The following is a 27,480-nucleotide window of genomic DNA, read 5'->3' as shown; positions in this document are numbered from 1 at the left end:
ACTCGTGTTTCGATGATAAGCTTCTCTGCGCCGTTTATTAATCTCTCGGGAGCGCCTCGAAAGTTTGGTTATTGAAATTCTTCGCTGCCCCGGTGCTCTTCGTCCTCCGATATTAATAAGGTCCGCGGTATCGAGTGTATATATAATTTTCAAAATGTAATGGAGGATGTATGGGAAAAATCGGAAAATACACGTGTTACACGTTTTTGATAACGAAAGGGCGTTCATCTGCCCGAATGTGTTCCGTGAGATGCCAAGGTAAAGTATATTACCTTGTGGAAAAGCCAAAACAACGGTAATAATCACAACAGCCGAGCGCGAGTGAAATCAGGTTATCGTCGTTTCGTAATTTTAGACGCAAGGTGTTCAACCGTAAACACCCCGAGCATCGACTCACAGTTTGACGATTCAAAACTCAACAAAAAACAACGAGGGATGAATCACCGATCGTTCCCTCCTACAATACCGATTCGCACGGGTGCCTTTTTCAAAAATGGCCCCGAGAACATTCACCCGCACTATTTTCCCGACAAACATCATTTCCGCGACGCTAAAACAGTCCAGCTTTCAAAACGATAGGAAAAAATAAAGTTTAAAGATCCAAGGGACGTGGCGAGTCTCTCTGCTCCCCGTTTCCCGCTTCCCGCGGCGACCCACCGAGCGCCGGTGTACATTATACCGAGCCCGCCAGTCTCGTTTGTGCCGCCGCTCCGACGACACGGTCAATTCAGTCCGTGTGTATCGTTCACCCGTACAGGAGCTTCTGAACTCCTGTGTTATACATAAGCACGTGCATTTATTACCGATATTTAGTGTGCAGCTGGAGGGGCTTGAGTTTTTGCTATGATAATGATCGGGGTGTTGTGAAAGTGGTTTTATTGTGGTGCTGAAAAAAAAAGACATCCATCAAGACGTAGTTGGCTTTTCTTTGGGGCAGTCTTTCTTTTCCAGTTGGACGTCGCTGTGCTCGAAATCGGATATTTCATTGGGAGGTGTTATATTTATCGCTTCGAGGTACATATTGTTCATAATTTTTGGGACAAACTGACGCTTGATATTACTCCCCAGTTTTGAACTTTCGCGCTTTTCTTCTCGTGCATTGGAGTATAAAAAGATGAGTCGCAAAGTTAAATGGAATTTTCAATGTAATTTGGGGCGATGAGAGAGAGAGAGATAGTGACAATTTTTATTTTATATATTCAAGACTTTGGGTTTACGCGAAATAAATATTCGTTGGCAGTTGATACGCCGTCAGTTATAATTAACTGGCGTGCATTCGATGTCACAACCATATTTTTTTTTTCTATAATCTCTTTTACTAATGGTCGAATAATTGATTTGTTAACTGTCACCGATTGAATAATTTGTCATATTTAAATCCAGACTCGTTAACAGTTAATGGCTGCGGCTTTGATACAAAAGTAATCTTTTCTTTCGGTGTTGAAAGAGGTGTACAACTCAAAGTATCTTTGCTCAATTTTAAGTCGATTTCACACGGGCAACATTAAAGAGTAAACTCATGCAAAAGAAATCAGTTTTCGGTTCGTCGTGTTAAATTTATAAGGAATAGTCATTTCATAGGTTTGTACTGTCTTTTTATAACCGAATCTTGAATTGACGATTCAACCTGTATGATTGATACTCGTTGAAACTCTGAAGCCAAAAGTCCACCTTCACTGTTTGATTTTGAACACTTTTAAAGACTTTTACCGTGGTATAATTAACATGTGATCAATGGTCATCTTTTGCACTTTGAATGTTTTTTTACATTTTTTTAAAACGACTCGGTCTAATGACAACATCATTTATTGCCGTGGGTGGAAAACCGCAACATTTCGGTCTCTTGTGCAAATTGATAATTTTCCTTTCTGCCCGTAAAATGTAAACAAAGCTTTAAACAGCATTTTCATAGCCTCCTTCCTTTCGAACGATCGCGATCATACTCGTAGAGCCTGAAAAATTTGTTACTTTTAGTGTAGATCTGGTTTTTTTTCTTTTTTATGGGTTTTAAGATTAACTGTCCCGTGAAAATCATAAACTCTGCACGATCACTTAGATAATGCGAGAAAAAAGTTTAACCACATTCTAAACGTGACATACAAGGGGGTGCTACGAGTATTGTATTGTGTTATGTGTGAAATTTTAATTCTATAGGTATTGTACGTACTCGAATTTTAAAATCAATTGATTTACACTCAATTGGTGGGCTTGAGACTATTGGATAACTTTGTCGTTGTGTCAGATCTCGATGGTTGGCATTAGAAAAACTTTTATCGGAGGGAAAACGTACCCCAACATTTTTACGACAAAAGTCTAATAAAAAAGTTGCAGATCTGTAAAAAAAAAACTTGTTTTCGTAAGATATGGTGCAGATGGTATAAATAGTACAATAAAAAGAGAAAAATCGCCGAAAAAAGAAAAAAAATGGTTTAAAATAATCGAACTTGTGTTATGTATGTTTTAACTACATTTTTTGTTCTGATGATTGATGTACACGTCATTAGTTTATGTGCAAACGCGCAGTTTTTTTGTCATCAAACTACCCAATGGTGTCAAACGTCATCCTTCAAACGAAAATATTGACCTCACGATAGCATAATCAATTGATAACGTACAACAAACTTATTTGCGACTTTTGATCAGCTGAAAAAAATTTGTTGCATAAGTCGTGTACATAATTTCGTATAAAAATTAACTTTACAATTAAAAATATGATACGTTCATAACGTGTCCTGTGATAGTGCATCCGACGTAAAACAAAATCCTTGACAAAAAATTTTTCTCTCGACCTGTATTAAGAACGAATGGCACACTACGGATTCCGTTTGAAAAGAATTTGTGTCCTATGCTTAGATAGCTAAATAGAAGGCCCTATGACGTACTTGAATAGAAAAAAAAAAAATCGAGAAGCCTCATTTACTGTAAACCACACCTTCTCCTATCAGTCGAAAAGTGACCCATTATCACAATTGATGCAACAGGGAGTAGGATACCTTACTTTTAATATTTTAATCTGGAAAATTATCGTATATATATATATATGATTATTATTATAAATAATCGGCGAATAAACGACATGAAGAAATGCCAAAGTGTTTCAAGTAATTAACGTAGGCATCTTTGCTGCTCTTCCACGTCATTTAATGCACTTTCAGTACGTCTTCGGGTGTTTCATGCGATTTTTTCCTTACACTCATGGTGCCGTAAGCCAATAAAGCCATGAGCACTTCATTAGTATACCTTGTCGTTGCAACCAAAAAACTAAAACACTAACAGTCTGAGAACCATTTTTTCGTCCACGTGGTACGTAACAGTAAAAATAATCAACTCAATCCAACACGTGGTACATTGCCACCCCATTTGTAAGTACAATTTTTTAAGTAAACAGTCCAATGGAATGTTTGAATGATCAGTTGTACATTGATTTTACTTTCCGGATGTAAGGATGAAACGCGATACTACGCCCCATGTAGCGTATACTTGCAATTTTTCTCTTGCATAACGCTGCAAAGTAACCCATCAGGTGAAAATCACCTCTGCCGCTTGTTAGAGACATATTTTAATGTCGTCCGCGTAAGAACTACCTCCCGAGTCCAAGGTGAGAGTGAAAGTCACGTGGGCGATGAAATATTCCCTCGTGTGTGCTGTGGAGGTGATTTTTCAATTCGAAATGGAACAAATCATACTTTCGCCTACAAAAATAAGATAATGTTTAACGAGTATCTAAGCTTTCATTCGTCCGGCAGTGATTTGATTTCAAGTGGGAAATCTATGAACTGGATTCGGAGGTGAAGCTTTAGGGCACTTATTTAATTGTGAACAAAACTGAAAATTAAAAAGTTTCAACTTTTCTTACTTTTTTTGTAAGAGTTTCGTGCATAATATTACATTCACTCGAGGTGCATATTTTGATCCTTGGAAATTCATCCTATGAGATCGATGGGCAGCCATACATAAAAGTAAACTAAAATCCTTTCACAGTACGTAATTTTGGAGAAATACAAAGTCTAAAACATCTCAGCAATTATACCTATTGAAAAGTATATATTGTACATATATGTATATGACGAAAAATAGGATGGCGTACCTGAAAAAATTGTACATACCCATGATGCGTCGAAATCAACAAATGAGTAAATTATTTGCCATTCATTATTTTATCGTTTTATTCTACAGAGACCAACACGCATGTACACCGTTTATTACCCAATAGATACATACATGGAAAAGAAAAAAAAAAAAAATTCAAACCACCAACTATCCTTCGCGCGAATCTCCAATTCCGTAGATTAATCATCAGAACGCAGCTAGCAACACACTCGGCACGCACCTGCAAGTGCCATCTCATCCGACATTGAAATCCGCCGGAATAACGTAATGTGTATACTATAGACGCTTTGCTAACAAGGAAACGATTTGGCGCATTTAGCCACATTCTAAAACAGATCGAGCACAATAGCCAGATGATGGGTACCGGAGAGAGCTAGGGAATCGAAACAATGACCATTTTTTGGCTACGAATTTCCAAAGAGATCGGCGCAATCGTCGACACTTGACCGGTTATGCTCACGCGCGCGTGCATTGCATGAATAAATCAGTCCGATAAAAATGCCAGCACCGCACCGCGTCCCTCCGACTTTTCCAACAAAGCCGCCACGGCGCAACCTCCCTTTCTTTTTGCGAGGGTGAATTTTTTTTTTTTTCCCGTCTCCCCGACTCCAGGACCCTTTTTTCCCCTCCGAAACCATATTTCGTCTACTCGCGCGTTCTCTCGGTATACCCGAAACCGTGTACCGCATATACTGCACCTTTTTTTCTCCTCGCATGGCTGTAAATATTCCCTTCAACTGGTCTTTCGCAAAAAACTGCACGACGATTCGCCCAGGTCATTCTCTCCCACGCAAGCAGTTGGCGGTATTTGCTCGCGTTTTAGCGAGAAATGAAAAAAAAAAAAAAACACCTGCACCATACTCCAAGAGAAAGGGCGTGTAGTACACGCGAGCGCGCGTGGGTGAAGTTTTCCGCCAATTTTATGTACGCGGCCACACACGCGCGCGCGTCCGAGGGAGGATCGATCAAATGTAGGTAGGTGCCTTTTTCATACGTTACCTACCTATGCCCAAAGAGAAGGTATATCTGGACTTCTTGCTTACGGTTGCGGTTGGAGTGAAAGTAGCCATCGGGGACGGGGCTGCGTTAATTTTATTCGCACGATTCTCTCGAGTTTTGGCTTTTCTCGGATACGTATACATGCTCGTAGGGTGTTTTTCACTTTGGTTTCGTGGAACTTGGGCACGCCTCTGGTTATTTGTACCGTTTTTTTGTTTTTTTTTTATTCGATACAGATAAGGGTGCAAGCTTATTGTTCCCGCTTGAGTTTGTTAACAATACCACGCGTATACTTTATACAGATAACACTATCAAAATTCACCCATTGCAAGCGTAGCAAAGCAAAACCATACATAACTCGTATCCTTCCTCTACTCTAAATAGTGAAGCGTCAAATAGAAAATTCCTACGGTGGACGAGCCACATGTATGTCTAATGTATTGTGTTTGAAGCTTTGAAATCCAGAGGGTCGTATTGGTATGGAGGTGGAATATTGCTTTTGGTTTATATACCATCACAGCTGTAAATTGTCAATGATTTCGGGGTAACAGTCCAATGGACGAGAAATATAGTTTTTTGTTGTATGTATGGATAAAAAAGATTTTTTTTTCATCGACTCGGGCGATGTTGTATCGAAAATTCTACGTATTTACAAGAGTTATCGAATCGAACGTGGAGTGAAATTAATAACGGGCACCGAGTAAGGTTTTTTCTTTTTCCATTAACATCACACGTATGATATGCAACGAGAGATGGAATCCTGGGGGGTGAAATTTATGAAACGAGTGTGGAAAAGCAAAATTTATGTCATCACCCTGACTTTGGACGAGTTAAAGTTCCTCCCTTTTTATTTTTAGCGCGATAGCTTTTTGGAGCGGAAAGAAGAGACTCTGCCACCGCCGTGCGAGAACACCGGAGATAAAACGGGCGTTTAATACTATAACGCGTTTTCGAGAAAGAGGAGAATTCGTTTAAAAAACTTAATCAAGACTCATCGCCGGATGAGTTTTAATAGATGTATATATATATGTAGAAACAATGGGGAGCCGAAGGAGGTACGGTCTTGTCAAGTGTCCAGAGCACATGACCTATACAACACTTGGGGACGGCACTACATTGCACACTACATCGCGAAACGTGGACCTAGTGTAGCCAGTGTACATGTATACGCTCGTACAATGGAATACATGCATACACGTGACAATGGACACACGAACAAGTGAATGGTAATCCCGAGCACTCAGTCGCTCGCCACTATGAGCAAACTCCTCTCCAAAGCTCTGAATATATAACGTATACGGCGTCAAGGACTCGCTACACCGAAATCAATTAGATCGTCTTTGATATGCGAATCCGAGGCTGTGGGTACACGTGTGTTTATTGTATACACGCTTGCGCGGTATCGTAGGGCCGGATGAAGAAAATACACCTCTCTCCAGCTGGAAGGGAAATCCAGGATCGGCTCGAGAGTTTTCACGTGCATACACGTTTTGCTTGTCGTTTTAATCCGACTAGCTTAGAACGAGCAAATCATCCGATGGTTGAATTTAATATTTGATTCATCAATGTATCGTACAGATTGAATTAATTTCGTCCTAATGTGACCAATACGTTTTCCTCCTTCGTCGATATAAGTGACGTCTGTGTAGGTGTACCGATTAGCAAGCCAATAACCCACCTCCGCGTCCGTGGGTATAATTGACTTGGAAGTCCACGTGGACAGATCGGACGGGCTAGCTTGAGAAATTACTTGTGCGACAGAGCGACGAAGGAGAGCAGCGGCAGCAAACAAAGCAACTAATCAGGCTCTTTGTGCCTTTTACAAGGCTCGCCGGTACACACACAAAGGGCACCTAATTATACCGATAGAAGCTGGTATTGTTGTTGTTGTTGTTGTTGTTATCGCTTCGTTTAATTAAAATTCGCATTTTTTGACAAATTTCAATTAAAATTCTCAATGTCAACGATACTATGCATAATAGGTTTAGTTCGAGCTTTTGTGTTAGTTATGCCAGTGGTTCAATTAATAGATCGTGAATCTCGTGACTGAAAAAACGTGCATCGTTTATATACGTTAGGATATTAATTTTTAACTTACAAAATGTCAGCGATAGATATCTAAAAATAGATACCTACTTACATTTCAATTTTTTTTTTTTTTCAGGCACATTGACTTACATCCAAAGTAAATTATAGTTGATGTAACATTATCAGTACTCGATCAGTATACTTTGATCCATGTGTTTTATTTTCATCCAAAAGAAGATTTTCATGTGACCAGATAGTTTACCATATTTCAATAGATGGTCACTCGAGAAAAATTTTATTGCCAAATTCAAATGTTTCACGTATAAGTTTACAAAAGCTATAATCTTGACGAGAAAGCAAGTGTTACAATAAGAAAGAGCAACGCCCAAACGAAGGTATGAAATAAAACGCGTATACCTTCGGCGCTTCAGAAAAAGGATATCGATCATTCACACTCGCGGGCATAAAAGAGAGCTCCGGTATAACGGGCCGCCTCATTTGTACACGTGATACACAACACCATCATGAGCCAAGACATTATATATATATATACATGCAGCTCTTCCTCTCTTGTACTCGCGTTAGCCAGCGGAAATTATATGCCACTGCGTCGCTGCACAAGACGTCGATGTTGAATCGACGCGAATTTACAGCGAAGACGTGCCCCGCAAGCGCGATATACCAGAGCGCTTATTGGCTCTCTCTCTCTCTCTCTTACTGCGGTCGACGTTTACTACCACGTATATATATAGAACGAGCGCGTGCCCGTGACAGAGACGATGCTGCGCGCGGGTGGCCCTCCGACGCTCTCGTATACTTTTTTTTTTTTTTTTTTTTCCTTTTGGGGAACGATCGGATGCACCCGAGGCTAATGCGTTTTCAAGTGCAGGCTCACGGCATGTATATACACGCCAAGGCGCGAGAGCTCGAGCCTTTTTTGCTCGCGAAACCCAATTTTCTTTTAACGAGACGCCGGGCCGAGCAGACCGGAATTTCGGAAATTAAACAGGTCAGGTACACGTTTGGGGGGGGGGGGGGAAATAAAAATACACCCTTCATCCGATCGAGTGGAAACATCTGTGCCGGTACCCTCTCGAAACTCTGCCGATTTGCATGAAATTAGCCCACATCGACCCCCCCCCAAGAGCTGGTCCTTTGACTTTTTCCCAAATCGATCTCTCACCTGTATCTATTTTTTCTTTCTTTTCTTCCAGAGCACCGAGCAATGATCCTCTAGCCGTGGATAACCATGAGGAACCGCCGGCGCTCGGCCTTCCTCCACCCGGGCTAATCATTTCCACGCGACGCAAGACAGAGGGGTAGTTCGCACACCATCCCTGCCCAGTGGACCGGAGCAGGGGGTGGCGAGACTCGCGGGCGTATTATGCTCGAGATCGGTTGGCCGAACATGAGCGGTGAGCCGTCGACGATGGGCGAGCCGGCGTCCTCGCTCGATCCCCTTCACCACGGCGCCGAGCTCAACCTGCCTTACGCCCTGTGCGAGGTCCTGGTGGCCGTGGCCGCGGTGATCGGCAACGGCCTCGTCATCCTCGTCTTCGCCAGGGAGCGCAAGCTCAGACGCAGGACCAACTACTACATCATATCGCTGGCGACGGCGGATCTGTTGGTCGGCCTGCTCGCCATACCGTTCGCCATACTGGCGAGTATCGGGCTGCCGACGAATTTGCACGCGTGCCTGTTCACCGTCTCCGTGCTCGTCGTTCTCTGCACCATCAGTATTTTTTGCCTCGTCGCCGTCTCCATTGACAGGTACTGGGCCATCCTTCATCCCATGGGCTACTCCAGGACTGTGCGCACCAAGACTGCCATAGGTGAGCTTTACCCCTGTGTAATGATATTTTTTTTCTTCCCCCTCCCCCCTCCTTCTTCTATTCCCAATTGCTATTAGATCTTTCTACAAACTTTTCTATGAGTGTATAACTGTTCAGTCGGCTATACGGACTTTTTTTTTTTTATATTTAGGACAGTTAATTTTTGTTGCCAGTACAATGGTTTTTTCGTGCTTGTACAACATACATTTTCTATGCAGAATATGGTAAACATTAGATTGACACCGGATTACCGTTCTGTCATTTTTATTTTATTTTTTTCTCTTGGTGCGTTTGCGATCTAATAAGCGTACATGGATTTGATAGAAAAAGGACAAAAAATAAAAAAATATCGCGATGTCAAACGGAGACAAGGAGGGGGGAGACACGCGGATACAATCTCTGGGAGTTTAATCAGGTTACAGTCGATACTCGTCCTGAACTCATCATCGAATCGTGAAGATCGAGGGGGTGATGGCCGGGGTCGCTCGTCGTACCGATAAATCGACGTCAGCGGGTATATATATATATACACACTAGCGAAACTACGATGCACCTATCATAGCGCGAGTCATTTCTACTTAGTTGATGGAGTTTTGCGACGAAGCTCATTGGAAATCGTGTTTACTACTGCCGGAGGAATAAATGACCGAATGTTTCAATACATTTCTTCGCAAACGTATACAAATGTGTTTTTCGGGGTTATTCAAATTGTTGAGCAAAACTGAAAATCTAGTTCAAGCGCCACTATTTTTTTTTTCCTTCCCTTAATGATCGTTAACGCGCGTATGGAGAGCCCGTAAGCTTTGGTTGCGAACAGCCAAAAGGAAGGAAAAATTAATTTTAAGAATTTAGGTATTGTTGTTCGTGAAGAAAAAAAAAGTGGTCTCCGCTTGACATTCCGGTCGGCAAACACGACCGCCTTAATTCCTTGTTATTAAAATTAATAAGAACCACTGGAGGGTTGCGGTGATTTTTTTTTTTAAATTAACCCTCACGCGGTATATTATATTATCGCAGAGCTGAGATACCACCCGTATACGAAGGAAAGCGCAAGAAAAATGGCCTCGTAAAAATCTAAGATCCACTTTTTTTTTTTTTTTTTCTACATCGGCTCGTGTTATTGACGCGCACACCTTACACCTCGCGTAACTGGTAAGACTAACGAAGACAAATGTAGCGAAGGAAAAAAAGTCCCGCGTCTGAAAATTTGCTAATAGCGCGAGCAAGCTCGTCCCTTGGATCGATTTCCATTTATTAAATTTCCCAACGGGACGGATACATATATATATATATATGTATTTATGGGTTCGAATTTCACTCGTAGCAACTTGCCTGTGTAGTGTCGATCGACAAGGAGGAGGAGGGCCACGCTGGCACTCGATTTCTCGGAATTATCACCATAATTTCCCTTGCACTACCAATGATGAATCCGATCGCGCTGACCGAACTTCATTAGCGTGCGTTGCCTTGATCAGCTGACTAGTCCAGACTTGGGTACAACTAATTTATAGATTTTTTATATACTTTTAAGAGAATTTTTTTTTTAATTTCCATAAAAACATAATTCATCGTTTTAACTCAAGAATTTTTTTATTCAATCGTTACTTAATATGATTTTTAAGTTTTTTTTCCCAGCCAAAAATAACGCAGTATATTTTTAGAAATTAAAATTCATCATGAAGTGTTTGAACAGAAGAAACGAAATTTTTTTCTTATTTTAACTACAGTTATTTTTTTTTTTTTTTTTCTCCTTGGAAGAAAACTTAAACGTAAAAAGTATTCGAATAGTATTTATGCCCAAGTTTGACGGTGTCTAAATCACATGCTTCTTTGAATTCAATTATTTCGTTGTTTACAAACACAGATACTGTATTTGTAGTTTTCGATGTAATCCATACACATCAAATGGCACTTGTATCGTTGGGAGTAAAAAAAAAGCGATCGCAAAGAGTTATATCGTTTAGAAATTATCACACAAGTAAGTAGTGCTCGAAGGTGATGAATCTGGATGTAAGTCGAAAGCATTTTTGCTCCCTCGTCAAAAGTGCAATACACGCGATGAATCATTTTTCGTACATAAACTGAAACAAATACTCCAATTGACTCACAAAAAAAAAAAAAAAAAAAAAAAAAAAAAAAAAAAAAAAAAAAAAAAAAAAAAAACCAACTTCTTGCGTTGCAATGAAGGTAACAATATACGCATTTCAGCTGTCCCTCCATGAATTTTCCCTCTGTCGTCGCGTGTCGCCGGTAGTTGGTTGGACAGCCCGAGCTACACAGGATTTTAATTACGAGCATATACACAGCGCGAGAAAAAAAAAAGAGAAGCGAGAGACACGGCCAAACACAGGAAAGTCGCGTGCTATACGGCTGATCGATATGGCACATCCCCGCCCATTTCTTTGTCGCTCGCTACGTCCACTTCCTACCTTCTTTTTTATGTCTCCGGTTCCGTCGGTCCCACACACACACACGTATGCAACAGCAGAATCGATGAAACTTCAGTAGGGCAGGTAAATGTTTGCGCGAAGGCGGGAGATTTAAATTTAGATTTGCATCGGTGTATATGTACTCTTCCGCGCGTGTCACGGGGTTTCGCTGATTAAGACCCCAAGATGACAATAAGTAAGTGCCCGTCGGAGGACTTGGGATGCAAGAGGAAGTCCCAGCGGGGCTCGGTTTATTGTTGGTAATTTATTTTTAATCGCCAAGGTACGGAAATTTTAATCAAAATCGACGAGGAGGAGACGAGCTTGAAAACAAAGAAAAATCGGAGCTAATTGGATAGCAATTACGTATGTAGGAGGGAAAAACAAGAGCTTTTTCACGCGCACTTAACCGAATACGTTCGCAAGAGGATTCATTTGCTGAGTTGAGTTGCACGGAGCGCGGGATTTATGCCAATAGTTGGGAACTTGTAGGAAAGCACTTTTGTGAAAAAAGAGAAAAAACACTCCACTCGCATTGGAAACTGTGATGCTGTGTACTCGATTGTATACACCCTCTGGACTTTCTTCGCTTGAAAATTCGACACTTGGACGGAAAAAGCGACGTACCGCAAGAGTTTCAAATCACGTGGTACCTTTTAAAGCCCCAATACGTGTTAAAAACGAGATTCAATAGGTGATACTTGTATACATGTGACGTTAACCGATTTTCGGATGGGGTGAAGCCTTGTTCTATTACCGAAAGCCTGATCGTTGGTTGTGCACAAAATGTCCTCAAACAAAAAGAAAAATATGAGAGAGGGAGAAAAAATGAGCCTTGAATTTTTTTCAGGTATAATATGCGTGTGCTGGGTGGCGGGCACGCTGGTCGGTTTCCTTCCGCTGTTCGGCTGGAACGCGGGCCACAAGTCCGACGAGAAGTGCATCTTCACCGAAGTCATGGACTACAACTACCTGGTCTTCCTCTACTTCGCCACCATCATCTTCCCGGCGCTGCTGATTGCCGCTTTCTACGCCCACATATACCGCGTCGTCGTCAAACAGGTTCGTCGTGCGATACAATGCATTAAAAGTGTATATGCCAAGTGATAACACGCGTGGAAAAGTATGGGCGCGAGGGGTCTCTTTATTTTCGCACTGTTTGCCCATCTTCTTCGGTCGGTTGAATGTGTACTTGGACGAGCGCTAATGTGCACTTTGAGGGGATTACTTTGCGTCTTCATTTTTGTTGTCGGCAGTAGAACAACGCCAGCGGCAAAGTTTATTTTTGCGATTGCGACGACAGAGTTGTGCGTACGCGGAAGATTTGATTACCTATATGCCACGCGAGGTTTTTCAACTGTACGTCCGTTGGAATGGCAACGCACGGAGAGCTTGATTTTCCCATTTGAAAAACAAAGGGATGAGAGGGTATATAATTGAATTTTCCCGAAGGGAAACAGATTTTCTCGAGCGAGTTAATGACTTTTTAATGTCACCGGCTCGTGTGTTCCATTTGCTTTTACTTTACGTGTATTAGTACACCGGTGAGTTAAAATAACGGCCGTGGTTTATTAATTTACATAATATTCAAAATGATACTAAAACTATACGCTTGTGTGGCCTACATAGATAAAATTATTCTGATGAGGATGATTTTATTGATCAGCCAAGTTATACCACCGTTGACATTCTAAGGACAATAAGCGTGTACCTACGTGCTTTGAGAGGTCGTAATTTATTCGATTTTTCTCCTGCTCCCATTTTGAGGAAGGTGACTTGGTTATTAACGAAAAAAACAGTTACAGGATTGGACACTATATCCATCGACAAGAGTGGCAATGTTCGCATCAAAGAATCGGAAAAAATATTTGTTACGAACACACGCGTTGAGAAAAAACAGTCCTATGAAAAAAAAAAAAAATTAAAAAAAAAAAAACCATTACGTTAATGAACAAAATTTCCCAAATGACACGTTACACCCTTGTGAAGCTACAGCAGATCGTGACGATGAACCTGGGCAAGCGCAAGGAGAACCAGGGACACGGGACGATGCTGCGACTCCTGGGCGCGGCGCAGAAGCGCGAGGTCAAGGCCGCCCAAAATTTGTCGCGAATCGTCGCTTTCTTCATCATCTGTTGGTTCCCCCTCTACACCATCAATTGCGTCAAGGCCTTCTGTCCACTGTGCGAGGTCAACCAGTTCATCCTCGATTTTTGCATCATACTGTCGCACGTCAACTCGGCCGGCAATCCTCTGCTCTACGCGTACCACTTGAAGGACTTTAGGGCGGCGCTCAAGAGCTGTATACATAGGCTACTGTTTCTGGGACGCGCGGACGGCAAGCACGCCTCGCAAACGCAAGCCGGGATGATCAGTGTTATTCAGGAGAACAAGGGTGAGTCCTTTTGGTTTTACAATTAGATTCGAAGATATGGGAGTGCGCGGGATATTAGTGGGACACAGTCTTTGGGGGATTTTTTGTGTTTTTTTGGAATAAAGTTGAACTCCAATCCGCAACCGTCGTACGGAAGAATTGATTGTACAAATGCATCGATATCAAGGATATAATGCGCTATTATATACGCTTAGTATATAATGTACTGCAAATGTAAATGTTTTAAAGCCAAACACCAAAGTGTTTAATTTCCGTTGAAAATATTATATAAACACTTCCATTCGTTTTTTAAGTCATAAGTAATTTGAAATGAAACTCTTGAAACATTTCAAGACGAAACAGTTGGGCGTTTTGTATTGAAACTTTTACACATTTGAAGGTGTAGGTATACGCCTAATCGTTTTGAAATGATAGATATAATATTTAGAAACACATTAAAAGCAACATGCTGCTTTTCCTTGTCATAAATATTGGACAAAAAAATTAAATTGCAACTGTAGGTTCGATGATGGGTTCTCGGCGTGGGTCAGTTGGAGGAAGAGGAGGAGGACTGGGTTCTATGCGTGGGCGGAACGCCGGCTCCCAGCAACAGCTGTTCCAAGGCGGTAAGGAGCCCAGCAACAACAATAGGTACCCCAACTTGTTGAAGCAAGTGCACGAGTCGAGGATGAGGGAGATGCAAGCCGCAGCCATGACGAAAATCGCCGAGCCGAGCATCTGCATTGTCAAGTGAGATTATTTTTGTTGATTCGTATACCAATCGCGTTAAACTAAATATGCTTGTTGTTAAGAACTATTAGATATTTTGCGGGGGATCATTTGAAAAATAGAACAAAAATTTTACGACTTGACCAAGGAACTGTTTTACAACAACATAACACTATGGTTGCGTAAATGATTTATCGATAAAATAAAAAGTTTCTCGCTTATCGCCGAGACCAATAAGCAGAAGTGATGATTTGTAATTAAGTTTTAACGTGATGGTATTATAACCCGTCGAGTAATCCGTCAAATGTTAACAATCCAAAGTATATGATTAATATGCTCGGATAGCCAGAGCCACCTATAGCACACGTTAAGTTCGGCACTTTAAGATAAAAGGTTGAAAAAAATACTTCCTCCACTTGAAAAGTAACGCTGAGATAATATATTGCGCAAGTAATCTGTACGACTTGGAACGGGCAGTAGCGGAAGTAGGTCGGACACGCTTGTAAAAACATCTATTTTCAAAGGCTTGGAAGCTACGCTCCGAATGAAAATTAACCGTATGGTGGAATCAAAGCGTATTTTTTAATTTCAGGAAAGCCAAGCCAGGCAGGGAAGGGAAAAAGCCTTCCCCGGCATCGACGGTGGACAAAACGACCCAAGAGGTAGCGAGTAGTCCGAGCACGAGCATGGACACCTCGACAACCCGATTCGAGGGAGCGACAGTCACTGCGCTCGAGCTCAAGTCTTACGAATTCGACAACGCCTCGCTACAGTTTGCCGACGACTACGATGAGGAGGAGGAGGTAGAAGACTGCCAGCCGGCCAACCAGCCTGACTCGGTTATAATCATCGAAGCTGATGTTAATCGCAGCCAGTCCTGCAAAGAGAAGCTGGACAATCAGGAGACTGACAAAGCGTTAGAAAGCGAATGAACATAAAAAAAGTGCGAGCCAATTTCTCGAGGGTATCCTGGTGTTCCTGTGAAGTGAAAACGTGCTTAGCTTTAAGGATGTATAAATTTGAAGCGTACGTTGTAGTCAAAGTCGCTGTGTATTCCCTTATGTACAATAGGTCTGCAAATACGCAACTGACCCTTTGTCACTCGTTGAATTACAAAATTACAAGATTGAGCAACTAAAGCCATCTTTTTCATTCGGATATGATTGTACCGGCGTAGACAATAGTGATAAATTTACACGCGTGGGTATGAAATGTGTATGCATTGTGTGTGTATGTGCCTGTATATATATATAATAATAATAATAATATGTAACATCGGCCAAACCCACGGCACGACTCTGTTTTTTTATTTTATTTTTAATGGAAAGATAAATACCTAGTACGGGAGTCCTTATTATTGTATGATCGATAAAACCAGTCGCACTTTTTTGATTACACTTAATAAGTTGTAAAGTAATGTATTGGGCGCATTTTTCAATTGTATTATGTTACTCAAATTCGGGTTCTATACCATACGTAAAGTTAATGTATAAATTTTTTTTGGAAGAAATCACCTGGTTAGTTTTAAATACTCGATTGAACTTTATCAAATTAATAGTTCAATTTTTGATAAGTTTTTTCACGCATAACATATTTTATAAAAAGGTATACATTATTTTTAAAAGCTCAGGTAGTTATTTTTAACTTAAATTGACAATATTTTTGCAAATAAATTGGTGAGATAATCGTTTGGACAAAAGAAATAATTTTCTTTTATTTAAAAAACAAAAAAATTAGGTATTGAATACAAATAAATGTCTTACACTCACAACATCGCATAAATATGTTGTACAATATAACTTTTTCAAATACTTATATTTGAAATCATTTTATTCTATACAACATAAATTTTTTTTTTTTTTTTATGTTAAGATAATTAAACTCTATACAAAATTAAAAGTTTGATAAAAAAAAAAAAAAAAAATTACATTTTGATTTGTAAGAAATATACACTAAACAATTCTTATAAATAAGAATTCTCATGTGTACCACAGTAAATTATGTAAATTATTATGTACCTCCGTTGTTAATAATGTTAAACGATACAATTGTCTAAGTATCAATCAATACATTAATTATGTACTTTGTACAAAATGCAACGAAGGAATCTTTGCGAAAATAAAATGTCAATGTATATTGTCAATCGTTCGAAAAAATTGTACGACGTATTTCAACATTAAATTAAAAAAAATAATCTTCCTTCAATTAGGAGGTGTACAGGTGTTAAAGTAATTAAAAATTGTATAATAATCTCACACGTGAGTGTCAAAGTATTGTAATGCTGTTTGTAAAATAGGTGTATATAATTATTGTTATAGTTGTAATTCAACCAAACAATTTCTTAATACACGTAATTTTGTTAAAACCTTTGTTACAGTATAGTACAAGTGTAAAAACTGCCAAAGTTTCGCATAAATACGTTTGAATTCGAGTTTTATTCCCAGATACAAGACTAATTTATAATTTATACTTTTATTATTAAAAAAAAAGTTATGATAAAAATTTATGGATTAAATAAAAATGTTAATTTTTTAATTATTTTTGTTCAATTTTTAATTACTCCAAAGAGTGCAATATGTTTCTGCATTTTTGTATATTTCATTAAATTTTTCCCTTAATGATTTTTTTTAAATTCCTTCTTTATGAACATTATTTTCTTACTAGTGTTCTTTTTTTTTCACTACACTTTTAAAACAACATCTCAAACATAAAGTATTGAAGTTTCAACACTTGACAGCAAGACAGTGATGAGTTCAACATACCTGTATTATTTTTATGAAAACCTATAAGTTAAGTTATCCTAATTTATGAAGAAAATATACTGTTACCTTGTTGGATTTATATAAAGTACATTTTATAATCAAGCATATATACATACAGAACTTTGTGTCTTTTAACAGTATTAGTTACGTGTAAAAATGTTTGTAAAACTGAAAAATAGTAAAAAATAATTGTTATACAATATAAATAGTTAAAAGTTACTCATCTTGATGTTTTGTTCTTGGAGCCTTTTGTCCAACAGCGCATCACGGTATACTTTATTATTACTCAATCAGATGAGAGAAAAGCAACGCATACTAGCCAAAAGAATCGTTATTTTCATAATTGAGTGGTAAAGTACTTGTAGAGACGTTTGTGGAAAATAGAAGTAAAAAAAACAGCCATGACTTTGTGATTGAGGCCTACGAGTAAATAACTGACCAAGAGGAGAGTGACTTGGATTGAGTACCTTTGTTTATAAAATATCACTCTTTTGAAAATGTTTAAAAAAAAATGATAATACTTCGGTCACAAGCGTTTTATTGATAAACGCTTTTAGAACAATAGAAAAAAATTGCAAGGCGTACATTTACCTTAAAACTGTTATATCTTTCGTTAAAACAACTCACAACTTTTTTCTTTTCCTTTATTTGTATCAACGTATTATAACTTAACTTATGTCTGGAGAGGAAACGTTATTATAAGTTGCCAATTGATTTTTGCGCGTACAATAGATATACTGACGATAGATAGCTGGCTGACAAAGCTGATGGTGTTATCGAAGGAAGATAAAAAAGAGCCCTCTTTTCGGGAGTAGAAGTTTCGGTGGAACCAACACCCAAGGCAGAAGAGTACATTACTTGACTCATAGATTTAAATAAAATTCAACAAAGTGCCAAAAGCACAAATGGTCAAAGAGCCAGACAATGAATTAAAAATTACTGGCTGGCATGGGATCCTGAAATTGCATTGCTCGTTTGAGCAGGATCCTATAGGCATGTATACATATTTGTAATTGGTTCCCATTGCGTCAGATTTCACGTGAATATTCAGTGATGATTTAAAACTCGTTAGCAGCGCGTAATTAAATACGCATCGCGGAAACAAACCCGCTCTCGACAACAATGCCTTGGCCGTTGTTGCACTGCGAATCGGTTCTTTGTTCGCAGTGGCAAAGATCGCGGACAATGAAAATTGAATTACCAGACTCGGCTTTACAACGATTTCCTCTTGGCTTTTTTTTTTCTCTTTTTGTACACGTACTTTTTCACGTTGCTTGATTCCATTTATCGCGAGCCCAATCGGCGCTGTGACGGAGTTTAGTTTCAATAAAGTGATCGACGTCGAAACACCTAGTTTAGGTTTAAATCAAAAGATAGCATTCATTGTTAGAGAAGATGAAGAAAAACTTGCGGTGTAAAAATCATTGTTATGCTAGTGTATCGACTCGTTGTTAAAATCATGGTATGAGAATAATTAGCTATTTTAGGGTAACTACTTTCTACAAATGAGTAATTATTGTTACATGTAAAAACAACTAAACTTACGAATAAAATTATCGCTGGAACATCAGGATTTCGTCTACACATTTTCAAGTTATTACACACAAGATTGTAATTTTATGTAGTAAACTTTATTTAAAAAATTATCTCATCAGATCTTCATTGCTTTTTACAAGTATTTATAGTTTCCGCTTTATCTACGTCGGCAGTAAATCATTCAATGTAGCAAACGTATCGGAATCAAACGCACAAATAAACCCACGCAGTTCGGAGGCATCACATGGCGATCATGAAGAAAGCTTTGAAAAGTTTTAGAATCACATTTCAGGAATAGAATTACAATACAGGAATGTACAAAATTTAAATACATTTAGATGGAGTAATACAAATAATTTTGTTAAAAATACTTTTTATGTATTAAAAATTTCATTGTTAATTTACAACTGATTTTTAACGAAGTTTTCCAACTTTTGAATATATACTTCTAGAATTTTAATAAACAGCCAAAAAAATGTATTCTCTGTCATATACAATGATTAAATGTAACAATTATAAGTAAGTTTATCTGCCTCACACAACTAAATGCCCTAAATACGCTATAAACTTTCTTTTTTCCTTTCACAATGAGACTAAGAATATTTGTTGAGTTAACGCGATTGAACGTAAAAATCTAACATTAAATTAAAATCGTTGTAAAATTTGATTTGTAATTGTAAATAGTAAAATCGTAGGGTTTAACGTAACACAATCATCAACAGAAAAAAAATCTATCAGCAGGTCAACAAGTAAAACACATCGTATAATGAATGAAGTTACAAGAGTTACGCTCGTACCAGAATCTTGAACATGTTTCTGTACACGGTCACGCCCAGTATTTATTTAAAGTCATTGAGCTGCTTTCAAACCTTATCGTTATCTCGGACATTCAACACAACAGCGGATGAATAAAATGAAAAAAAATCGATTTTATCGTTATTTAAGTAATTAAAATGTGCAGTCTGTAATTTACAAGTTAAGTAACGATCTTCAAAATCGATTCAAATTTCACCTCTTGAGTGACTCGAATCCTTAAGAAAAAATACACACCCACACACACACGCATAACAAACACTAGTAAAATTTATCGGAAAGATCATTGAAACGCTCACATGACGTGTTTTAATATTTATTACACAGCAACAATATTCAACTTTATTTCGCGACCTTTTTCTCTTTACATCGCAAAACTGGCCTCGTACATTGTAAGTATAATAGTCAAGAGCCGAAAAGACGCGACATTTGTACCCTCGAAGGATAAAACGGAAAGTTGAATTCTCAGAGGCGGTAAGGGGGTGCAATCGTCGGCTCTTGGCGCACTTTTGTTGTCATACGTTTTCTTTGTTTATTTTACACGTGGCTGCTTCGGGAAGCTCGGCTGTCGTACATTCTTGTAGTGGACAGATCGCCGAGGGGTGTCGGTGGAGGTCACGCGTTCGTTCGGTTCATCGCTGAGAACGTCGACGTTTTTTCAAGCTCCAACTGTCGGGCTATGTCCTCCCAAATCTGGCCGTTTGTTAAGACTCTGTAATTACATTTGCTTTTTGTACGCGCTACTACGTATGTACATTTTTTACTTTACATGAAATACCAGGGATGCAACAATTAGAAAACAACCACGTGAGCAAATGATCTGAGATTTTTTTTTTTTTTTTTTTTTTTTTTTTCAATACTTAATTGTTCCAAAAAACTAAAATAATACGTTAAAAGTTACTCATACAATACATCAAAAGGTAAACAAAATCATTGTCCATGCTTTTCATACATCTACATGGTGTGTCGTATCTAATACTTGTGATTTTTGTAAATGCAAGATCGTTTAGGAGATTATTGCGACAACTAATATTAATAAACAATATTGAATAAATAATAAAAAAACAAACGAGATTACTCAACACTAACAAGAAGAGATTTTAATCATCAAAAGAAATTGTGTTTATACAATACTGTTATACAGCACAAGCAGTACTGGAAAAAAAAAAAAAAAACTAAATATGTTGCTTTGCACTTTTAAGGTCTTTTTCAAATTTTATTAAATTTTTCAAATTATTTTTCCAATGAATGAACGTGTTGTTTATCATCGTGTCAATAATCTCGTTTAATAAAATTATGTCCCAATCATACGGTGCAGAATTTCTTAATAAAAGGTGAGTTGGAAAGTTTTTTTGTAAGTAGTACTGGTCAACGATTAGTCGGACGTGTCAAAATTAATGAATAAAACAAACAAAAAAAAACAACAAATCATCAAGTACATCGAACAGGTACGGAATAACGAGGCTAGCCTGGCTCCGGACTCACTTTCTCGTGTTTTCACTGACAACCTTGTCGGGCGCCCCGTAATTCGGTGGATTGGCGTAGGGATCGTAGTTCAGGATCGACAGCATGGGCGCTATGTCGGCCATGTCGCGCACCACTTCCTCCGGTATGTTACCGACCCACTTGGTCAGCGCCTCCAGGTTTATCGGCTTGATCACCTGGTCGGACGAGCGCTCCACCCTAGAACACAGGGTCATGCTTGCAAATTTTTCTCGGGTACAAATTTTCTGAGAATACCCTTATTTCCTCTTTTAAAATCAAAAATAAGAATAAAAAAAAAAAAAAACACAAGCTTTTACAACACTGCAGAGATAACACTCGTTGTTGAGAGAAGCACTCGAGTCCTGCACCTGACAAGGCGATGATAACAACTTTTACGATTTTTCGTAGTTAATGGAAGGAGTTACCCCTAGCTAATAAAAATTGCCATTTGTGCCATTTCAGTTGCCAAAATTACATTCAAATCCTGCCTCTGTATACGTATAATAACGATCCTTGAACCGTGATAACTTAAAAATACGAATGGACTTGAAGACAAACTGTTCCGAAGAGCCCAAGGTGTAAAAAATTGCCCCATACATATAAACGGGCAAGTGAAAAAACAAAAGTAAAAGCCGTACTTGCTGAGAGGCACACCACCAGGTTTGTTGATAAACTCCTCGTGATGGAGCACGGCCTCGTTCCAGGGCACGTCGAGGTACTCGAGGATTTTGCGCATCCACTCGCGCGGGTGCAGGACCAACTGTTCGTACGGCACCATTAGACAGCGCTCGGGCCCGAGTTCCTTGCACTGCTTGTACATGACGCTGATCGCCTGGTTCCACTTGATCATGCACTGGCGGTACGACGTCAGGTCGAAGCCCGTTATCGTCACCTGTGCTCGCATTGGGTCGTGTTTATTGACAGAGTTGAACATTTATTGTTCAAGTGTCGATGGGGATCAAAAGTGGCTGTGGGTGTACTTTTTGGAGGGGGAAAAGACGGGCTGCATTTTAGTTTCTCGATGAAGACAGCATTGACTCATCGACTCATCGAGTGTTCATTTTGTGAAGAAAAAAGTAGTGGTGCACTAATCTCTACTGAGCTTGAGGAAAGTGTCAGAGGTGAAGGTCACGGATTTCGATGAAATTTTGATAAATGTTTCTTTGTTTTCAAACAAAAAGTTTCATCCAAATCCAAGATCGCAAGCCTGACTATCTACGGATGGGTCGGCGTGGAAAAAGTTACCTTTCTCGATATGATGGAGTGCACCGTAGCTCTGCCGTCGCGGACCATGAATATGAACTTGGCGTTGGGAAAGAGCTCCAGCACGTAGGAGCCCATCTTCAGGGTGAGCGGGTCCTTGTTGCAGAGCCTCGAGGCAGGCTCGCCGTGCCTCGCGATCACCTCCAGACAGAACGCCGCTATGGCAGCGTTCATCACCTGATAACATTGTCTTCGTTATACGTCGACTCAACTCTATACACGTATACGCTTCAATCAACCCATTCAAGACCTTAATTTCTCTTAGAAGACACTATAACGCTTCTTACATTCTATATTTTCATGAATCCATATTGTGATTTGTCACGCAGTGCGGAGTTGAGGGTGGGTGTACTTTTTGAGGTGGCAAAACAAAAATGTCGAAACGGTGAATTTTTTAGTAGGTCAAAGAGCGCAAAACATGGTGTACATCAACGTTAAATGGAAGCGCATATGCACTCATAAAATATATAAACATCATAATAAAAAAGTAATACATGTAAAGCAATGTATTTATGAAGAAATAAACGTAGGGGTAAAGGGTACAGTTGTTGACCCCCCGATAGTGATTGACCGCCACATGCATTTTTAAATGGAGTCTTTACATATCGATATACAAATTATACAGGGGTCAATCACTACCTTAAGGTGTCAATAACTATACCCTTTTCCCCTATGAATTAGAAAGTCTATAAGCGCATGAAATAAATCTAAAAATAAATAAAAAACTAACAAATAAGCAGATAAAGCGTCAAATGCGTGGTGTGATGCGAAGAGCTTGAAATGGGTGTTAGACAATCAAGTACCTCATTCACACGATTATTATTATTATTATTATTATTATTATTATTATTATTATTGCAGAAATAGATGTACCTCTTTTGAAACACCAGCCTCTTCTAGCCTTACGCTTTCTCGTTCCGATTTCAGCCAGTGCGAGTGCATTTGCAGTATCCGCGGAATTATTCTCGTTTCTTGGCCACATCTGTACATTTTTTTAACAATTGAACTGTATTATCTTACAAATTGACACTCACCACAATTATAAATAAATTACTAATACTTATTGATGCACATTCAGCATCTTATCGACAATTAGATAACCAGATGGTTTTCGCAAACAAAAATTAAATTTACCCATACTATTAGGTAGGGTATAAGTTATATATAGTCTCATGCATGACTTTTGGCTCAACGTATATTTATTAACTTATCTACAATCGTTTATTTAAAAAAAATATCATTTATCAAAAAAGCAAAAACCGTGTTATACTCTCGTACAGTATCCTGAGAGATAAAAAGCGAAACGCCCCGGGAGTAAGCTCGTTTTGCTCTTCGTTAGCAAGCGACAGGTCAATTGACTCGGTTAATCCGATTTTCTCCTCTGAATCATAAGATGTTTGTTTGGTTGTTGCGGGAATTCTCGCTGACTGTACGACCGAGTAGATATAGTTTTCACCCCCCACCCCCCTTATTTTTAAAAACCTGCTGAAAAAGCAGTTGTTTATCATCCCGTGCTTTTAAGCTGTACTAATGAGTCTCTGAATTTATTTCCGAAACAGCTGCAAATGACGTTAAGAAAATAATATCTTCCGCTTCGACTAAATAAAAATTTGTCTAATAAAAACAATCCTCCATTAAAAAAACCAGCAGTTGCACATCTAATTAAATACAATGTGTATTGTATATTTTAAAACAAATACTCCAAATACAAGGGATAAAAAAAAACACGCCGACCAACCTGACTTCCGGATGGGCGTCCATCATGGCACGCATGAGGGTCGTGCCCGAGCGGGGCACTCCGCCAATGAAGATGAGCGGCATACTGCGACCGTACGGGTAAACCTTCTGGTCTTTCGATCCTACCACGTATTTCTGCAACACAAAAGCAATGAAAAAAAAAAAAAAAAAAAAATTAACTAAACACGCGCAAGCTTTGCCTGCATGATACTGCACTGCTACTGTGCCACACATATTTCATTTTCATTGTTCTTTATGACAGCCACGGCTGTGTGTTTTCATTTCAAAGGCAAACGTGCGTGGCCGCGAACGAGATTTTTTTTTCGAAAGCTATCAGCTTTGTTGCAAGCTTTGAGGCTTTGATGTGTGTTTTATGTTGTTGAAAAAATTATTTGCTCTTTACCATGTTTTTATCGCTACTTATTATAAAGCAAGCGTTAACATATGGACGTATCGTTAACATTAATTTCAATGCCACTACACATTTACGAATGGCTACATATACCTCATGCAGGCTTTCGATTGCGAATCGTGAACTCAATAAAATAACATACACCGAATACATGTACAATCACACATATAATCATAGCAATGAAATAATAGGGGTGTCTTATAATAACCTACGGATATGTCAATTACGTGTCAAGTTTAAATTATTAGAACTCTAGAAGTAACATAAATAAATAAATAAATAAATAAATAAACAAATAAGGTGGATTATATTCACAAAGATACTAAATTAAAAGAGATATTAATGTTGAATGCGGAGATAAAAAATGGTAAACCTACGAAGAATCGATGATAATCAAGTCGAAACCATGGTCCCGTGGTTGGCTTTTCCAAGATCTATGGGGAAAGTATTGCGTATATAAATCAAGTGTGTGTTGCGGCCTCTTCTGCATACAGCCATTTATCGAAACTTTTTCTTTACTCGCTGCATAAAACAAACGTTATCTAACAAATGTTCCTTAAAATAACTATCAATATTATTATTCTTATGTAAATTTTACTGTAACGTGTATGCAAAAAATCAGGACAGGTAAATAAGTATAAGTATTTATTCGTAAGAAACGTATTTAGACAGCGCAAAGAGCTGCAAGTAATAATTACACCTCAATTGGCAGACGATAAGGCGCATTCAAGCGCCAACCTCAATTTCACCTTTTACGAGTTCAACGTGCACGATTACTGCGTGTGATGCTTTTATCTACAGTCCCGAGATTTTCTTCTTCCGTTCCCTTACCGTCTTACCCCTTCGTTTTATAAGCAGGTGCTTTCGCACACCTGTCACGTGCAACCCCACCCACTCCATTTCTTCGTACATGCAGATATGCGTAACGCTTTCTTTACAGCGAGATTTATTAGCGCTATTTTTTAGGGCCACTTTTTAAACACCAGCCGGTGGAATATTTTTCCTCCTAACGCGGTTGCTATTTTTCTTAGACGACTGATTTGCGTAATGTGCACTTTATTGTGTCGCTGGAAAGAAAAAAAAATTTATGGGCACGTGTCTTTGGAAACTTGAAAATTTTTGCACAATTATTGTACCAACGTTTGTATATCTCTGTGTATATGTAATTGTTGTTTGTGGTGTCTGTAACACTATAAGTTGGTCAGTACTTCTGTTTTCTAAAATATCTCGGTCTTAGTGTTCATATTACTTTATTACAGTTTATTTACTTCATCAACGTATCTTTCTTATTTTTTTTGTCCCTCAACTTTTGTTACGAGTTTCTCGCCACGTATTTTCGTCTATATTTTTATTTGTTATTCTCCGAATCGTTTTTTAATAGGTCTTCATGTAATTTAAATCTTATGTGTAAAATATAATCCACCAATAGAGAGAAAACATAATGCGTGACTAAATAGAGTATTCGCAGTAAGGTAAAAATATAAAGACTTTCAGTTATTTTATACTGAAAAATAATGTTGAAAAATATGCAAGAATGACAAAGTTTACGATACTTTTTTTTTTACAAGAAATTATTATTTTGTGTTTTTTCAGTGATTAAAAATAGATACATTTAAAAGTCCAAGAAAGTAAGATTTAATTTTGCGCACTTAGCGTGTCATACAGGGAAAGTTATTCAACATGAAAGCCTAAACTGAATAATAAATATTGATTCTTCGTTAACTACGCTGTGCACCCGTTAAAAGGTTTATCCTCGTGAAATATAACGAAGTGACGCATTTTACGAAGCGAAAAAAACGGTGGTAAATCTTATGATAACACAAACGCTCGAGTCTAATTGAAACTAATGCACACTGTACGTTTAAATTATCATACGAAAATTGAAATAAATTTCAGCGTGGTAAGCACTGCTCGTGCCCACTATATAAATACGGTCTGTGGTAAAACAGCAGCGCAAACGAAGCATAAAGTGTGCAGTCACTGGCTCAGCGGAATACGCAGGCTTCGGCCTTCGCACTCGAAAAAAAAAAATAATAATAATAATAATAATAAAAGCCCGAGCTAGTCTGCCCAAAAAAAGGAGGAGGGAAGGAAGAGGAACAAAGGCGGCAGCAGAGACGCGTATAATAGTAAAAACACGAACAAATGAACGAATGAAAATGGAGGGAGTGGGCTAAAAATTAGCGGGACAAAGAATCACAGAGTTCAGGAAAACATATGAGTAAATCCACAAAAAATATCTTAAGAATTTCCCCCGTTTTTTAACAAAAAATTTTTGGAGGTACACCCTCGAGACGGGGCTCATTTTGTTCGCAATGCCACGTACTACGTGGGAAAAATCGTAAACACCTTTACTATCTTTTTTTTTTTTTTCTTTTCTTTTGGGCAAGCTCTACTTATACGAGTATCAACATCCACGTGGTTGTTAATGTACTGGAAAAAAAAGGAATGTGTGTTTTGTTTCTCTTTCTCCGTAGTCAAATTTGGAATTTGTAAGGGGTTTATCATTTTCGGGAGTGTAGATGTCCAAGTCGAAATGAAAGGTAGGTTTTGGGTACATGGTCTCAGTGGACTTCATGAAACCTTTGGATTTTTAAGATACCATTAACTTGCTAATTTAAGGATAATAGTAGTATATTATTTGAACGGTATATAATTAATTGACTAAAATCAGTTAGAATTATGCATAATTTAAATTAAGGGTTGAATCATACTTCATTCCAAGGTAAAACTTTTTTTAATTAAAAAATTAGGTCACTATTGCGTATATTGTCATTGTAATTATTAATATTCCTACATATTCCAACTTCAATCGTGTTTGGGAAAAATGACCAAGAACTGAAAAAAAACTTTCATAGTTTCTATTAAATTTTTTTTGTTAACACTTCTCCTGGATATTTTATCAAGTTATACTGAAATTATACCCTCTTGCAATCAACAAACAAACACATTACATTATAAAGATCATGTA

General features: G+C 38.5%; 2 protein-coding genes across 3 annotated transcripts in view; one reads left to right on the top strand and one right to left on the bottom strand.

Annotated features, from left to right (window-relative positions):
* The first annotated feature begins 709 nt into the window (after positions 1-709).
* LOC106635812 (adenosine receptor A2b) lies at positions 710-16,356 on the top strand. 2 transcript variants are annotated; one of them, XM_089592842.1, is made up of 6 exons: positions 710-1,014; positions 8,352-8,969; positions 12,249-12,460; positions 13,394-13,793; positions 14,294-14,522; positions 15,094-16,356. In XM_089592842.1, exons 2-6 carry the CDS (start codon positions 8,522-8,524, stop codon positions 15,431-15,433), a joined length of 1,629 nt encoding a protein of 542 aa, XP_089448968.1. In that variant the 5' UTR covers positions 710-1,014; positions 8,352-8,521; the 3' UTR covers positions 15,434-16,356. The 2 variants fall into 2 exon arrangements, with proteins under 2 accessions (XP_089448968.1, XP_014203447.2); XM_014347961.2 differs by having other exon boundaries at positions 13,388-13,793.
* Positions 16,357-18,872: 2,516 nt separating this feature from the next.
* The window catches only part of Tpst (tyrosylprotein sulfotransferase), a 124,557-nt gene continuing 115,949 nt past the window's right edge, over positions 18,873-27,480 (bottom strand). Inside the window, exons 6-11 of the mRNA XM_089592665.1 lie at positions 24,099-24,232; positions 23,234-23,342; positions 22,343-22,537; positions 21,736-21,989; positions 21,098-21,295; positions 18,873-20,324 (exon numbers count right to left, since the gene is read on the bottom strand). Of these exons, the coding sequence (XP_089448791.1) occupies positions 20,228-20,324; positions 21,098-21,295; positions 21,736-21,989; positions 22,343-22,537; positions 23,234-23,342; positions 24,099-24,232 (987 nt within the window). The 3' untranslated portion in view covers positions 18,873-20,227. The remainder of the gene's footprint in view (positions 20,325-21,097; positions 21,296-21,735; positions 21,990-22,342; positions 22,538-23,233; positions 23,343-24,098; positions 24,233-27,480) is intronic.

Source organism: Copidosoma floridanum, unplaced genomic scaffold, assembly GCF_036245765.1.
Source record: "Copidosoma floridanum isolate Cflo_tuat_1 unplaced genomic scaffold, Cflo_Japanese_pri ptg000019l, whole genome shotgun sequence".
NCBI lineage: Eukaryota > Metazoa > Arthropoda > Insecta > Hymenoptera > Encyrtidae > Copidosoma > Copidosoma floridanum.
The sequence above is the reverse complement of the archived record's forward strand: the minus strand, read 5'-3'. Positions and strand labels throughout refer to the sequence as shown.

Excerpts from the sequence above, each read along its gene's own strand:
- LOC106635812 (XM_014347961.2), top strand. The coding sequence starts at position 8,522 with ATGCTCGAGATCGGTTGGCCGAACATGAGCGGTGAGCCGTCGACGATG. Across the intron at positions 8,970-12,248 it reads GCGCACCAAGACTGCCATAG|GTATAATATGCGTGTGCTGG; the intron begins GTGAGCTTTACC and ends AATTTTTTTCAG. Across the intron at positions 12,461-13,387 it reads ACCGCGTCGTCGTCAAACAG|CTACAGCAGATCGTGACGAT; the intron begins GTTCGTCGTGCG and ends ACCCTTGTGAAG.